Source organism: Citrus sinensis, chromosome 8 (genome assembly GCF_022201045.2).
Source record: "Citrus sinensis cultivar Valencia sweet orange chromosome 8, DVS_A1.0, whole genome shotgun sequence".
Lineage (NCBI taxonomy): Eukaryota > Viridiplantae > Streptophyta > Magnoliopsida > Sapindales > Rutaceae > Citrus > Citrus sinensis.
Window position 1 is genome coordinate 7,032,095 of NC_068563.1, and position 17,834 is coordinate 7,049,928.

General features: G+C 30.5%; 1 protein-coding gene across 3 annotated transcripts; it reads right to left on the minus strand.

Annotated features, from left to right (window-relative positions):
• Positions 1–9,953: 9,953 nt before the first annotated feature.
• LOC112499283 (disease resistance protein UNI-like) lies at positions 9,954–16,998 on the minus strand. Of its 3 annotated transcripts, none has more exons than XM_052432276.1 (6): positions 16,833–16,998; positions 16,589–16,664; positions 15,018–15,113; positions 12,072–14,933; positions 10,533–11,322; positions 9,954–10,324 (listed from the first exon to the last, which is right to left on the minus strand). In XM_052432276.1, the coding sequence occupies exons 4-5, from the start codon at positions 14,922–14,924 to the stop codon at positions 10,555–10,557; spliced, it is 3,621 nt and encodes a 1,206-aa protein (XP_052288236.1). In that variant the 5' UTR covers positions 14,925–14,933; positions 15,018–15,113; positions 16,589–16,664; positions 16,833–16,998; the 3' UTR covers positions 9,954–10,324; positions 10,533–10,554. The 3 variants fall into 3 exon arrangements, with proteins under 3 accessions (XP_052288236.1, XP_052288233.1, XP_052288234.1); XM_052432273.1 differs by having other exon boundaries at positions 10,533–11,505; XM_052432274.1 differs by having other exon boundaries at positions 10,533–11,505; positions 16,589–16,670; positions 16,833–16,997.
• Positions 16,999–17,834: the final 836 nt, after the last annotated feature.

Genomic DNA, 17,834 nt, shown 5'->3' on the forward strand with positions numbered 1-17,834 from the left:
AAACCATTATTTCATTAAATTTTTTATTACTAAAGGTCCGTTTGCTGCCCCAAACGCTCTCTAAAATAGCCATGGAGTAATTTCTTACTGAGGAAAACTAGAATAATAAAATCAATTATCATTCTTCCATGAACCCGTTTCTAGATGTATCTTCTTCTTGATTTGGTAACTTGGCTGTCAAAAAGAAACCTATCTAGATCACGATTCCTCAAAATGATGCTTTTTCGGATGAAATAAATGAAATTGAACCTACAATCTGTCACAAACACGTTATAATGAGCCTAATGAAAAGCAGTATGAGAAATTTTGCTTCCATGTTGTTTCTTCCATATGTAAAGGTAGTAAAAAGAAATTTAAGTCCTAGAAACAAATGGATGAAGAATTATCAATAATTAAAAATTAAAAAAAAAAAACAGAGTTATAAAAGAATCACAGTTCCACCAAAAATTAAGAGTTATTTTATTTGGTGGTTTCCTATCCCGAAAGCATTACTTGTAAATATGTGCTAACAAGTAATAATTAAGAAAGTTAAGGCCAATCATTTAGAAGGGAGAAAAATGGAAACATCCGGAATATTGTTATGTGTTTTCAGTGCGTATCTACCAATCAATAATGAAAAATTAAATACGCATGTTACGAAAATTTAATAAAGAGAACTGGAGGTGACAAAATTTTTATTATTCTATCTTTCTCTCCTCTGAAACTTCCTTAATTTGGTTGGGAAGTGCTTTGTCTTAGGCAGCGGATCTGTTATAAATACCCTATCCTAAAGTTAATATTTTGATTGAAGAAAAAAATAGAGGACAAAATTTTTATTAAAGTATAACAGAATTTGGTAAATTTAGAATTGAGGAGAGAAAATGAGTCTAAATTCGAAAATTTTGGCACTATTTACATATCATTATTTGGGCAAAAATTCATTTCTCTGCTTTCATATGATTTGGTCTTTCATTGTTACGGTGCCAATTTTTTATTTGAAGATGTAAGATAGTGGTACTATAGCTTAGATTTTCCGTAATTACTATATGGTAAGTACAAAATAAAATACCAGTTTAAAATATAAAAATGAAAAACTATTTTTATAACCAATATTCAATTAAATACACTTGAAACTCTATTTTTTCTTAATAAAAAAAATTCTAATTTATTTTCTCAATTTATCTAAACAACTTTACCTAATCAAGCTAAATCTACATATTACCCTAAACCTTAATTCATAAACACCCAATCAATCCAATTGTTAAATCCGATTTCATAATTAAAAAAGCTAAATTCTATTTTATTATTTATGGTGCAAAGTAAAAAATGCCCTTGAAGTTAAGGGTAAAATTGATATTTTATTTAAATTTTGTTAATATTCTAATAATGTTAATGTCTTAGTGGTTAATAAAATCACAAAGTCAAACTTTTGTAGTATTTTTTATAATAAGGTAAAGATATATGTTTGATAATTTTCTTACGTCTTTTTACGTTAAATTGAGTCTCAAGGGAAAAATGGTTAATTTGCTACAATTCTGTCAGTTTTCTGATGGAAGATAATTTTGAAACATAGAATGAAAGAATAAGTCAAAACTAGAATCAAACGTAGAATTTTGAAATCCATACGAACTCTAACGTATTAGAATGAAAGAATAAGGACGATCGATAAACTAGACTCAAACAAAAACATGCCCAGTTAAAAAACGAAGGTAAATAAATAAAAATGGTATAAAATTGCGAACAAAATTAATGAAATGAAGAGAAAATCACAGGAATTCTATGAAGAGGAAGGTAAACGAAACCTTCGGGAGCTGAGAAGATGCCTTTTTTGTTGATGTTTGTGCCTATACATACATTTTTTTTTTAATTTTGAAGAAAGTATTGGTTAACAGAACGAACTATTAATAATAGATGCTGACAATTTCAACAAGGACAATCTTCGATTCAAATGTACCCCTATGATAAAGAAAAAGCCAGCTTGGCTAAATTTTGAGCTCCACATTACAAGATCTAGGTGTATGTTTAACTATGCAAAATGAAACATCTATTAATTGTAAGTCCCTTGACCTCTGGAACCAGACAACTAGTCTCTTTCCTACTAGACAACCTTCCATCGATCAGACTAATAATATTTACTAAATCATGTTCTACAGTTAATGATGGTTGTCGAAGCCAACAAAAATAAATTCCTACTCTAAATAAATTGTGTGTCGTGATTGAGCAGGGTCGTGTTCACAGAGATCGGTAATTATTTAAATCCTTTTAAAATGCAAAACATAAAATGGGGGAATTGTTGACAATAATAAAAATCAAATTAAAATAACAAGAATGCAAATTAAAGTTGTAATTCAAATTGGAGAAAGCTCTGGTTGAAGGAATTAACTCAGCTTGATTCGACTACTGATCATTGATTCAAATATAGATTATTATTACTTATGAATAGACCGGTTATAGCTATTGAGACCCTCTAATAGCCAATCTCTCCTTAACTAGTCGATAACCAAGGTACGACCGTTGGATATTTCCCTAATCAATAGACAACCCTAGATACGATCATAGGATTTAATCAATTGACAGCCTGAAAAATCAGAGAGACCCAAATCCTAATCAACACATATGATGATTCATTTAAATTAGATTGTTTATTCTCATAACACAACTCACTGCTGTGTTATTTGTCACAAACATTAAAATCTTCATACGATGAATCCTTTAATTGACAATAGTTTAAGTTGATAATTAAATAGTGGCCAATTACCTAATTAACAAACATAATCATGAAACTAATTCAGAGAATAAACAAATACCCAAAAAGTAATAAAACAATTAAAGCATAAGAAAGATCTCACAGTAGTAATGAATCAAAGCTTCATTAACCTTCAATCAGAAAAATAAGTTTAGTTCTTCATAGAGAGAAAAGAAAAATTAGATCTAGGGTTTCTTTCTTTTTCTCCAATCCAAAATCCCCTCTTTTCACAATAGATTCCTCCCTTAAATACTCTCTCTCTTCTCTTTTAGAGTTCTATTTAAAATAAAATACTAATATCTGAAATATTAAATTCGTAATTACAAAAATAACCAAAAATACAAAACACGTTAAACTAAAAACTGCAGGTCCGCAGTTGACAACACGCGCCCACGCCTTATCAACAAAGTTCTTCTGACGCTCATAATTTTTCCAAGAGAACAATCATCTTTAAACATCATCTTATAGCTCAATTTTATCACCAATCAATAGAATTGCACCTACAAAAGTAAAACACAAGTAAATCACTATTATTAAGTGCAAAACATCCATATTAAGGGAAGTAAACAATGCAAAACTAATGTATAAATTGCACTCTAACAGTTAATGAAGTTGGACCCAAGGCAATGTCACAGGCCACTCAAATTTCCCGTAATTGGAGGATAATTATGTGCACATGAGTTTGCTTAGCAAAAATCCGTCTAGGCGTGGAGTGCGCTTAAAAGCGGGATGCACTTAGAAGTGGGATGCGCTTAGCAAATCATCGAAGCCCGACCCAAGATCTAGAACTCTCTGCAAATTATAAATAAGCTAAAAGTTTCTATGTTTCTCCACATAGTTCCCTAGGATATTTATGGAAGTTGCTAGGAAGTTTCCTCCCCAAGAACTCTAATACCTATAAATAGGGGTGGGCCCCCTCATTTGCCCATCAACCACACCACACACACAAACACTTCAGCACACACACAAGCTCTCTAGATTTTGTAAAAAGCTCTCTTGTATATTCTCTCTTTGAGAGTAATAAAATCATATTCAGCCATATTGCTCTACTTCTCTCTAGCATTTTCCGCAAGTGTTCTTGCTTCGCTAGTTTGAGGAGTGGTCTAGGCTTGCTTAGCAACTTGTTTGCTACAAGGACATCTTGGTCACAAAACATGGACATGCAAGGAAAAAAAAATATTGATACATTCTAAAAATAATACGCATTCTTCTACAGTGAACCAAAAAATTTAGGCTAATGGTAGCAAGTGAAGGAGTTGTGATTTCACGTGCATTTTGTTGACATGAACCTAAAGAACTTTTTTATAGTTTATATTGTTTAATATAACATTTGAATTGCAAAATATGGGTACAAAATGGATACATGAAGTGATAAAACTAAGCTGATTCTGATAAAGATTGAATTATAAGATTTACGTTTAATCATAAAGACATAAGTGGCGCACAAAGTCACGAATTATCATCCATGATGCCATAAACATTAAAATTGAGGTGCATGTAATGGTTTTCGACTATCGGTGTATATCAAGAGGTCAATTGAAAGCACATGGAGATAAGAGGTCAATTGAAAGCACATGGAGATAAGTTAAATTTTTAGAATTCATTGTCTCTAGAATATCTATACATACTATATTCTTTAGTTTTGCTTCAATTGTTGAAATTCCCGTGATAAACATGAACAACAACGGGATTCCGAAAATCGAAATCAACACAAGGTCTGTAACATTCTTTATGTTCCACACGCTTCGATGGCAGCAGCCACCAGCCAATAACAAATGAGGATCAGCAAAATTTCGGAGCGGCTACCAGATTATTAAATAAGTTTTTGCTGTTAATTAAGGAATTAATTGAACAACGTTAAATTATGGAGAAAATCTTTCGTGATGCAAGCACATGCTTTTGCCCTCCAAATCAAACACTCACCATTGTAGGCCCCAATGTCGTCTTTATAGATTTTCCATCTTTATGATATGTGCTCTTCTTATCAGGAAAAAAAAAAAAATTTCCAGCCGCAAACATCGCCGAAATTTCACATTATTAAATCTAAATTCATTCATTTCTTGACAAGGCATATCTCCTGCCTCTTCAACTTGCTTCTTGCATCTAGCCAGCTATATATCAACAAAATTTACGCCTCGAATCCGTTCCTATTAACTACAAATCCAAAATAATAATAATAATAGTAATAAAAAAAAATCTTGAAGTAAGAGAGCGTAAATACTATTTTAAACAATGTAATCCAATGTTATTCTCTTAAGAACATGATGAATATTTGTTAGCACGGACAATTTTTTTTTAATGATTATGTTGATGTTTCCTAAAACATTGAGGGGCAGCTTGAAATTAACCTTTTCGAATACCCTAAACCCTCAACTCAAACCAGGTCCAGTTGTGTGCTTTGTTCCCTCCATCAGTCTTAATTTTTATTTAAGTGGTACTGTACCACTGTTGCAACATAGCTGAATCCATTATAAACACCTGAAGTCAAAGTTAATGTTTTAATTGTTAAGAAAAGTTAGAAGAAGAAATTTTTTTATAAGAGAATTGGGTTTAAATTTAGAATTCTTTGGAGGAAATGAGTCTAAATTCCAATAATATAATTCAGCACTATTTATATATACCATTAGTTGGGTGAAAATTTAATTTCTCTCCTTTGATGTGATTTTCATCATTTATTTTTATATGATGGTAATTTTTTGTTTAGAGTGAAGTTATTGGCACCCTTTCATTATCCTTATAAAATCCTACTTCAAATAAAATTACACTTAAAGACAATAGAATTAAATAACATAGTTTTTTTTTCAAACAAATTACTCACATTCATAATTTTTTTTCTTCTAATTTTCTGCAGGTTGCTTTGTATCTAACTAAAATAAATTGTATAAATTTAGAATAATCTATTATTCTTTTTAAATTCCTTATTGATTAAATATTTGTGTGCTTAAGATAGCTTTAAAATTATAAGATAAAATATATATAATTTAAGCCAATGATTAACATTAAAATACTTATCTCTCATAAAAGTTTTTAATTTGTGCATAGGATAATAATAAAATTGCAAAAGAAATGAAAAATAGCATAGCACTATTTTGAGTTTAAACAATAAAAAATTAAATGAAAAATTAGAAGTGTATTTAAAAAAAGGTTATTTTTGAAAATAAAATAAATATAATTAAAAAAAAAAGAGTTTCATGAGGGGTGCAATAGTTCAACTCTTTTGTTTATAAGTTTTAAGATGTTGGTATCCGTAGCTTAGCTTTTCCCTAATTATTATATTAAAATGTAACAACAATGATGATCAACCCTAATTTCATGGAGGTCAAAGATTTTGGTCATGCCGCATGAATTAGTTGGTGGGAAACACTTTATATAAATTTATTTACATTCAATAATTTGACTAAGACTGGGTAAGGTGCTGCCTGGAGTCATAGAATTTTTTATGTCAAAAGCGCGTTTCACTTCAATTAAGCCATAAATGTTGTTTAATATGCTCATTTTGTATTTTTTTTTTAAAAAAGTTTTATTAATTTTTTTGTTTTTAAAAATATCATTTATTTATTTTTTTTAATTTTTTTAAAGGTAAAGAAGTGGGTAAAGTTCAAATTTAATTTTTATTCCTTACGTCATGACCCCTAAGATTTGAACTTAGGTGACCAAATGTATAATAATAGGCATCTCAAATTTCATTTCTAATGATATGCAATTTATTAAGAGATTGTTAATCTTTACAAGATTCGAGTGAATTAATTGTATTATTTCACTATTAATTGATGAGTATCATATTATTTGGAATAACTTTTGAATAAAAAAATTGTGATGGATGAAATATTCTTTTGAGAATTTATTGACTTATCTCATTTAAGTGATATTGCAAATAATATTATTGTTTTGACGAGTAAGTTTGGAGTAAATATTACATATGGCAAGTGTGAGGTTTGTTATTGCATATATTTTGTGGATCCATTTTAAAGCCAAAAAAAAGGCATTTTGATTCATTATGATTCTAGATAATTTCAAGCCATATGTCATTATTGGGATAAAAATAAAGTAAAATGGTTAAAACTATTTTTATGTAATTTATAAAAATTAATGAAGCAACTACAAAATTTTTTAACACAAAAAAAAATTGAAATGTGTGTGGAAAAAGAAGAAAAAAAATAAGGCATTTAAATATCTTCTTAAAAAATACGATTGAGTAAAATCATTTTAACAGAATGCTCTTCCAAATACAATTCCACATTTTTTTTATTGCAGTGGGATATTCCAAAATTGGCACAACTCATTAAGAATTCGGCAACTCAAATTTTATTTATCTCTCTATGCATTTGACAAATTAAAAAGAAAAAAATCCATATATTTTCTGTTCAAAAGAAACCTTGGTAAATATTGTAAAACAAATTACCAATTTTTTTTTTTAATATATGCCATTATATCGTCGCTATTTTCTCGCCCACTTTCTTAAAATAGAATCAATATTTATTGATAGGTTGGGTTCCAAAGTAAGCACCAATTCAGCAAAATGGTTTTATAGCAGAAAAAGCACTTGTAAGACATTATATGAGTGTGTAATTTGTATATATATCCCCATTAATTGTTGATAGTCCAATGGGTATATGCAAAAGGAAAAAATTGGCTTTCCTTTTAAGACAAAATTGACTGTCACATGAAAATGTTTGTATATATATCCCCATTAATTGTTGATAGTCCAATGGGTATATGCAAAAGGAAAAAATTTGTATATATATCCCCACACACACAAAGCTCTCTAGCTTTTGTAAAAAACTCTCTTGTATATTTTCTCTTTGTGAGTAATAAAATCATATTCAGCCATATTGCTCTACTTCTCTATAGCATTTTCTGCAAGTGTTCTTACTTCGCTAGTTTGAGGAGTGTTCTAGGCTTGCTTAACAACTTGTTCGCTATAAGGACATCTTAGTCACAAAACATGGACATGCAAGAAAAAATTAATATTGATACATGCGTTCTAAAAATAATACGCGTTCTTCTACAGTGAACCAAAAAATTTAGGCTAATGGTAGCAAGTGAAGGAATTGTGATTTCACGTGCATTTTGTTGACGTGAACGTAAAGGACTTTTTTTTATAGTTTATATTGTTTAATATAACATTTGAATTGCAAAATAGGGGTACAAAATAGATACACGAAGTGATAAAACTAAGTTGATTATAATAAATATTGAATTATAAGATTTAGGTTTAATCAGAAAGACATAAGTGGCGCACAAAGTCACGAATTGATATGATCCACGATGCAAGTTCAAACAACTGCATAATAAGTTGCCCTAAGCTAAACTATTAATCTAGTAACTATTCTAGTTGATGTGGGATAATTTTCCTATCATCATCTATCACGTGCAAGCCGAATTTGTTGCTTGGTCCTTACATGTGGTAAGGTAATATGAATCCACTTGTGCATAAATTTGGCTCCGATATTATATAGAAGCCTATGATCCAAAATTATACTTAAAGGTTATTTCAAGATTTGAGGGTTGCCTCAAGCTAATATTATTATTAGCCTGGTAACCTTTTTTTTGTTTGTTGATATGTGATATTTTCCCTATAACTTTTATTAATCTTTATGCTTATGTTTTGTCATTTATCCCAAAATATAACATTAACAAAAGTTCCAAAATTTCCTTCAAGAGATATATTTGAGACAAGTAATTTGTGCAATAACTTTGTGAATTGATGAGCAAATTCAGAGAAAAGAATATATGTGCCAAACGTAACGTTTATTATTGTGTTTATTTGTAGAGCTATTTAAAGCCCAAAAAAAAAGCACTGATCCGCTATTATTTCAAATAAGTTCAAGCCCTATGTCATTATTCGTACAAAAATGTATTAGAATGGTTAAAAGCTATTTTTATTTAACTTATAAACTTAGGAAATTATCAACTGTCCGCCCTTAAATTGCATTGTTATAAAAAATATTATAACATTTTCAGGTTGTATCATTCATCTACTATAAATTTACAATCTGCATCATTTATCCACCAAATCATTAACTTCGTTAAAAAGTGATAGACATCACAAGGGTAATTTAGACATTTAACACACAAAAAAAATAAAAGAGAAATTATCTAAGCTTACCATGTTATCAAAATTGCTACAAAATTTTAAATTTGTTCAATTTTCCATTCTAAGTTTAGACCTCCAAGATGTTAATTGCAGTTTGTAATTAATGAGTTCATAAGGATAATTTAGACACTCAATATGCAAAATAAAACATAAAATAATGGCTTAAAACATTAAAACAAAAAACTACTTTTTATAATTGATATTCAATTAAATACATATAAACTCTATTTTTTTCTTAATTAAAAATATTCTAATTTATTTTCTCAATTTATCATCATAAATTTACATTAATAAACTAAATCCACAAATTACCCTAAACCCTAATTCATAAATGCCCAATCAATCTAATAGTTTAATTCGATTTCATAATTAAAAAAGCTAAATTTATTATATTAGTTATGGTGCAAAGTAAAAAATGCCCTTAAATTCAAGGGTAAAATAACATTTTATTTAAATTCTATAAATTATTCTAACAATGTTAACATTTTGGTGGACTGTTAATATAAGTTACAAACTTAAAATAGAAAATCAAATAAATTCAAAATTTCAAACTATTTAGGGCAAATTTAGGACATATGGTTAATAATTTTCCCATGTCTTTTTACATTGGTTGGTATAAGTTACAAACTTAAAATAGAAAATCAAATAAATTTATATTTTCAAACTATTTAGGGCAAACTTAGGGTATATGGTTAATAATTTTCCTTTATCTTTTACGTTAAATTGAGTTTCAAAGGTAAAATGGTTAATTTATTATAATTCTGTTAATTTTTTAGTGGAAGCAAACGATATAATGGATGAATGATATAAATTGTAAAATTAAGGTGCATGAATGATACAACTTTAAAGTATTGTAGTAATTTTAATAATAGAACAATTTAAGGGTGGATTGGCAATAATTTAAACTTTAAGCAACCAAAAAAATTTTTTTAACAAAAGAAAAATAATTGAAATGCTTTAAGAAAAATAAAGGAATTAAATATCTTTATAAAAACATAATTGAGTAAAATCATTTTACAAAATGCTCTTTCAAATGCACGTTCCACAAGCCAGGGAGAACGGGTGGCTAACAAAAATCTCACTTTTTATGAGTTTATAAAATCTCACTTTCGCAGAATCAAAAAATAAACATTATTGCTGTCACGACATTACGCACTTTCTTTGCCATCTAGAAAGGTAGAACATTTTGAAGTTCCTCAATACAAAATGCGTGCTACTACTAAATTGGCCCAATTAATGCCATCGAAAAGGCCATCAATTTAGCCATCAATTTTGTCAAAATTTCAACAATTAAAGAAACAATTAAATCTTGAGATACATACAACAAAGCCTTGAAACTTTATTCTTCACAATTTTAGCTCCTTGCGCGAACTGAACAAGTTGAACGAAGCTTTTTTTTTTTTTTTGGATTTTTGGAATTTTTTAAAATCATTTATGTTCGCTACCATCTTTTTCTTCGCTGGCGTCTTCATTGGCATCTCCTCGTCTGTAGTTTGCTGTGCCTATACATCCAACCAATAAATTGGGCATTAAATACGAATGATGAATAAAATGATAAAAAAAAAAACAAACAGAGAAAACTATAATATAACACATATATATATATTGAAAGAGAAATTTTGATTTTAGGATAGATCAATTAGCTATCACAAACGAAAACATGAACCAACTATGTATAGAGTCAATTAACTAAAGTTCTCAAGAGTTGACCTGTGCTCCAGAATTCTTGGACTCATCTATCTCCTTCTGAATTTCCACGAAGCTTGGGACAATTAAGAACATCTTCATTGGATGCAGATGGAAATGGGATCTGATAACCCGCAGGCCAAAAATTGGTGAGGTTTGGTAAACCAAACAATTTCAAGTCCCGAAGTTCATTCATAACAATTTCATTGTAATCCGTGACGTCTGCTCCATCTTTATGCCAGAATACTTCTTCTAATTCATCATTAGCTATTATCCATAGGTACTTCAGTTTTTGAAGACTTGGAGCTACGCTGATATGAAATAGATGCTTTAGTTTGGGGCAATAACCGACAGAGATAACTGTGAGTTTTGGGAAACAAACAGGTTGGAGATGATCCTCATCCTCATCCTCATCAATGATTTGCTCTAATTCCAAGCAATCTTGAATTTCCAGCTTCTCCAATTGCAACAGATTTCGAGCAAGTGTTGATGAGAAAAGACGTCTCAGCATATTGCACCCGTCCACTCTTAAATAGGTAAGACTTTGCAGGCTAAAATTATGCGTGGGACCTACAGGTTGGAGATGATCCTCATCCTCATCCTCATCAATGATTTGCTCTAGTTCCAAGCAATCATGAATTTCCAACTCCTCCAATTGCAACAGATTTCGAGCAAGTGTTGATGAGAAGAGACGTCTCAGCATAGTGCAACCGTCCACTCTTAAATAGGTAAGACTTTGCAGGCTAAAATTATGCGTGGGACCTACGTGATATAATAATACTTGCAGTTCTCGAAGATCGCGCAAGCTCAATCCCTTCAAACATGGGAATAGTTTATTTTCTTGTCCCTCAGCGATAATAGCTTCCAATTGAAATACCACTTGTACTCTAAGTTGTCTAATACGCAAATATTCCAAATTTTTTAATCCATGCTTCAACAGTGCTGGAATCGTGTCACTCAAATGGGAACAACTTTCCACATTTAGAATTCTTAATTTCTGAGCCAAATAAATAAATAACTTGATGCAATTAAAATCTATTAGCAGCTAGGATTATCACATGATAAGTGATGAACACCGCAAAAAACAAAAACAGAAAACAAAATCCAAACAAAAATATCATAATACATATGTAAACTAATAAAATAATTAAAAAGTAATGGATTTTAAAAAAAATGAAATTAGTTAAAAGAGATCATGTGAAGTGATATAAATGTGACATTAGATTGTTTTAGAAAAATTATTATTCTATTAATTTATATAGCTTGATCAACTATTTAATTGAATTTGAATAATATTATATACACTTCAGAAGTATTTACATCAATTCTTTCTAAACCAAAATGAGATATGACTTTCATTTGAAGAATGGTTTTAGGCCCTATAATAAAGAAATTTCCCTAAGATATCTGAGCATTATTATTATCATTACCACATCCACCACCACCATCATCATCTCCATAGGATCAAATAATTAATGGCTGATCATAAAATTTATTGCTAAACTACCATTTTCAGTAAAATTAAAGGAAAAGAGAAAAAAACATAAATACAAATAAACATACCTTTTCAAGATACTGCAAATTAGCTTCAAGTTCAGTACTGTTGACGGTCAAGTTGGGACAATAATGAAGCCGTAACTCTTCCAATGCTGGCCAAATTGAACAATAATTTTCTGAACAGAAGCTGGTGAGTTCTGGGAGATCATCAAGTGTTAATTTTCTCAATAAAGGGAGGGCGAGCATCGTATTTCCATCTCCGACACTTATTTCCCCTTCATTATGATCAAACTTTGCTTCGACAATATATTCCAGTCTCTCGCATCCACTTACATAGAGACTTTTAAGCTGCTCCAAACTTCTAGCTTGTGACAACGTGAAGATATATGTCAACTTGTTGCAGCTATGCACATTCAATTTTGTAAGAGTTTGGAGACTGATCACATGTTGGGCGGGCGCCTTCCATATCCACTTCAGTTCTGGTAAGTCCCACATAGATAACTCTGCTAATCTTGAGAGACTCTTTCCATGCGGCGACTTAGAGGCTTCCATTATGCATTCTAAATCTTCGCAATCGTGGACATCAAGACAAGTCAACTCATTTAAGCCCCTTTCATCTATGCTTGGCACAATATTATGACAACCTATTAACCCCCTCAAACAAAGAAATTCCAGATTTTGATACAATGCTGAAAAAATAACGAGCGAGGTCGCTTCAGGAGGGTCATTCTCAATGATTAATCTCCTTGTCTCATCACCATCTTCCATTACATCATCAACTCCTTCACCTTTACGGATGATGTATCTTTGCAATTTCGGAAATGTAAAGTCTTTTGGAAGACATACAACAGATCTGTCGGCTTGGGAGTTCAACTCAGCAAGCCTAGCATTACTTTCTTCTGAACTCATCCCCTCAACCTCCCAATTTTTTATCCGACCATAAAATTCTTCTAATTTTTTTATCGTAATGGGAGAAACAGAACCAGTATCAATATATAGAAGTTTCAATCTACGAAGTTCATCCGACAAATCTTCAGGAATTTCAATGGGAGAATCCTCGAGATAAAGAAGTTCAAGTCTCTTCAACTCTCCAAGAAAAGAAGCGTCACTCACATCACACCGAATCAACTGCAGAACTCGGAGGTTATTGTCTAGGAATCGAAGTGATTTTAGTGAAAGGACTCCATTTATTATAGTAACAACTTTCAATGCTGGCATCCCTTCAAAAAAATTTTCTGGAACTTGCAATTTGTAGTCACATAGAGTGTTGTCCAGTCGCAAAATATGAAGGTTAGGGCATATAAAACTACTAGGAAGCTCTTCTTCTTTATTTCCCATTACAGAGATTCCTCTGCACTGTTCCAGGCCTTTTTCCACCGCCTGTTCCAGCAATCCGATGCCATTTATACTAAACAATCTCTCCTCCTTCTCCTTCTTCTCTGTGCTTATCCATATGGCTACATCACGAACTATGTCATGCATTTTCACAGATCTGTCATTACCAGTGTCTAACAGCAGTGAAGCAGCTTTGAGTCCTTCAATTGTTCCACGCAGTAGGCTTCTGGCGTGCTCTATTGATTCAGCTTGATACCAAGTCAACCCCACTACATATCCAACCAAATCCTCCAAATTAATCTCATAATCTTCTGGAAACATCGAACACAACAAGAAGCATAACTTGGAATCCTCACCATTCAAATTGTCGTAACTAAATTTAAGACAACCATAAACATCTCGCTCATCCTTATCAATCCCTTCGATTGCATAGAGTTTTGCTTCCCTTAGGTTATGTAGAGCTAGATTCCATTCATCAAATCCTTTTCCTCTTAGTGCACTTCCAACAGCTTCAATAGCTAAAGGCAGCCCGTTACATTCTCCAGCAACTTCTTTGGAAACATCATTCAGGGTGGAGTCATTTACATCAATGCCGGCATTTTTTCGCAGTAAAGCCAATCCTTCTTCTGGCGTTAGTGTACCCAGTGGAATCTGCGAGTCACAACGCATGCGTTCACAAACTGACTGCAGGCGAGTGGTTAGAAGGATTTTGCAGCGATTGTCTCTATCACCAATGGGAATACCTAATTTTTCCTTCAAGTTGAGTTCATTCCAGACATCATCGAGGATTATGAGGATCTTGGTGCTTTTGCTCGCAGAAAACATCGAGCGCAGTTGGTCTGCTCCATCTTTTTCATCTTTCTGCTTTAATTCCCAACCTAATGAATTTACCAGCTCATTTTGAACATTTATTATGTTTGGATGCTGAGATACAGTGGCTAGCCCCACCTTATCGAAAATCTTTTGTTGCCGAAGTTGACTGCCCACAAATTTTGCCAAGGTCGTCTTTCCTACACCACCGAGGCCATGCAATCCCACCTTCTTTGTGCTCTCTTTTTTCAGCGCGTCAATGATCAGATTGTAAGCTGATTCTGTGGTCTTGTAAGTAGAAGAAAAATAACTTGGTAAACTTAATTCTCTTTCTAATGGTGGAGGTTTAGCAAGGGCAGCTGTGTTGATTTGGCTGTAGTATTGTAGCAGATCAAACAACTTCCTAGTCTTCTCTAATGTTTTTCCGCCCAGACTATATCGGCAACACCAATCAGGACACAATCCATGAAGACTACTATCCTTTTCATCTATCTCTTCTTTCAACTTTCGAATATCGCCCAATTCCCTGTCTACATTCTTCAGCCACTCCGTTACATTTTGATCGACTACTATGTCGGGGCGTTTTTGTCGTTGATCTTCTATTCTTTTATTGATGTCATCTAGTGCCTTCTTCAACTTAGTTTTTTCATCCTCAAGCTTTCTCACAATGCAGTCGAAACAGAATAGATAGGAAGCTTGTTCTTCAATTACATTAGCCAAACATTTTCCAATCCGTTCTAAAAGTGGCTTTAGAAGTTCTTTTAAAATATCCATGCTATTTATCTGCAAATAAAAAAGTTGATCTCAGTACGCTATAAGCAAAACAACGAGGCTTGATCACAAGATCGAAGGAGGACGGTTAATTACCTTTTTCTTTTCTATGATGCACGTCTATTAACACCGGCTTTGATCAATAAGAGCAAAATGCAAACGCTGGGCTTCAAGAGTTTTAGTGGCCTTTAGCTGCAAAATAGAAGATGACAAATAAGGTAAAACGTTCCCAGCAAACGTGATATATGGCGGACTTAAAATGATACCTTATTTGCATGATATGCATGGGGTAGCTCACCCCCGCCTAGTGCCTTTGTCAAAAAAAAAAAATGATACCTTATTTGGGATGATAAAGATTGGGGTAAATTTTCTTTTATTCTTAAAATTTTAAACTTATTATCAATTATAGTATTTATATTTTTATAAATTAAAAATCAAACAAATCTGTCATGCAACAAACAAAAATAATGTAATAAATTATTAAATGGTTAATTTTATTGATAAATTATTAAATTACAAGTAATGAAAATTTAATCTCAAGAGTTAGTAGAAGATCATAGATAATACATAAAAAAAATAAATTTTAAGTAAATCATAATAAAAAAATAATTATTCAATCAATTAATATTAGGTGTAAATAAAAAAAATGACATAAACAAAAGTGTCATAAATCGACAACTTTTTTCTTTAATCTTATCCCAACTAAACCCATGTGTAAATTAGGATTATTAATCTCATGATTTTAAGATTAAACTCAAATTTAGTCCCCCTTAATTCAATTAAACTAAACTTGCCAAACATGGGATAAATATTTAATTCCAAAATTAGTCCAATCTCATGCTTAGGACCAGTCCAGGAATGTTGTACCTTTTAAAATAATTATTATTAACTGTGTGGTAGAAATAATCAACTGTGAAGAGAATCAAATAAATGTTTGGTAAATTTTATTTTTAGAAGTACGGTGAGTTTTGAAATCAGTTATGAGAATTTGTTAAATTTTATTATTAAACTACTGAGAGAAATCAAATGACTAAAATGTACATTATGTAGGATAAAATTTACTTATACATATAAAAATATGTATATATAATATTTTTAATTTTGTACTTTAATAATTTTTACTAAAAATAAAATTTATAATATATTTGTTTTATTTCTTTATTTCTTTATCTTAAAACAATTGATAATTAAATTTATAATATGGTGAAACAAATTTAATAATAATTCGACCAACAAATTGATATTAATAAATTTATATTGATAAATTATAATAAAAATTTATTAAAACATTGATTTTGTTTCCAATTTGAATAAAGATAATTTTGGGTTTAGATAATAATTTTAAGGATATTTATAGAATTGTATTAAAGAATAAAATTGATTTTCAAAATCAGAATCTAAAAATTACTTCTTCTCTACTTTTTAAAATCAGTTATGTGAGAAGTTAATTTTGACAAAATTTATTTCAATTATTTCCACCAAACACTAAAATTAATTTTTAAATTTTCAAAATCACTTTTAAACCTCTAAAAAAACAATTCCAAATGGGCGCTTAATCCTGGCATCCAAAATCCGTCTAAAAAGTTGCACTAAAAACAAGCTCGTATAGCCATTGGAAGTAAAACAAACATCAAATTAAGAGCCTATGAAACAATAATATCTCATACCTTCTTCCGTTTATATCTTCAATTACTGCTGAAAGCTCTAGCTAGAGAGTCGCACAAGCTCGGAGAAAATTAAAAGCTGCATCTAGCAATATAAATAAACATCAGATCAAACCAACATAGGATATATCAAGCTAATTAACATCATATATAACTCATTGTTCTCAGTCAAATCTTTCATTCTTAGGAGATAAAAAAAAGATTGAAATAATAACTGCAAGTGATATAGGAAGCAACAGTAACATACCAAAACGAGAGCAGCTAGCTCACAGATCTGGTGACTTCCAAGACAATGAGAAATGAATGAGGTTTAATAGCAAGATCCGAATCATGTATCACAAATTGCTATTGACTTCGTGGCTTCACTTTTCTTTGTTTTTTTTCGTTTTTTTAAATTCTATATCAGTGAGAATTGAAATGTGGAAAGTGGAATGATACACATGCCTTATCATCTATCATGAGGGGTGATTTGGTAAAACCGATTTAAAATAAAAAAGTTTAAAAAAATTTAAAAAGATGCTTTGTGTCTGACTGCTTGTATTTGGGGTATTTTTCGGGTTGTTGAGAGTGAGTTTAATTAAATATAAGATTTTCATTTTTCTTATTATATTTTTCTCTTTAGAATGAATTTAAATCTCATTCTTATTAAATTCATTTTTTTTAAATGAAAGTAGATTTCTCTCCACACATTTGAGATATATTTTAAAATTAATGTTCAGTATATCTCTAAATTATATTATAAATATTTTTATTCAAAATCTTAACAAATTTCATAACACACAAAAAGAAATACATATATATGTTGTAATGTTTTAATGATGGATCTCTAAAGTTATCAAGTTAAAAAATAAATTAAAAAATAAAAGATACACACTTCAACTTATTATATGATAAAATATAATAAATTAAAGTGAGTATTATATTTATTTTTTATTTTATTTCTTAACTTAATAACCTAAAATATATTTATTTAATAATGATGATATATATATATATATATTATTTTTAAAAAAATAAACAACTTAAGTGAAGCAAAGGACATTTTAGAGGCATTGCAAGACTACCAATTTACCATTTTGGGTTGCAATAAAGTGAAAACTGTAGACTACCAATCTACTGTTTTGGATTGCAATAAAGTGAAAATAAGGTTAATTTCAAAAAAGAAAAGGTGACAGTGAGTTGTCAATTTCATCCTTGTCGGCCAATAATACATCAACCTTTTGCTGAATTATTATGACCGACAAAAACA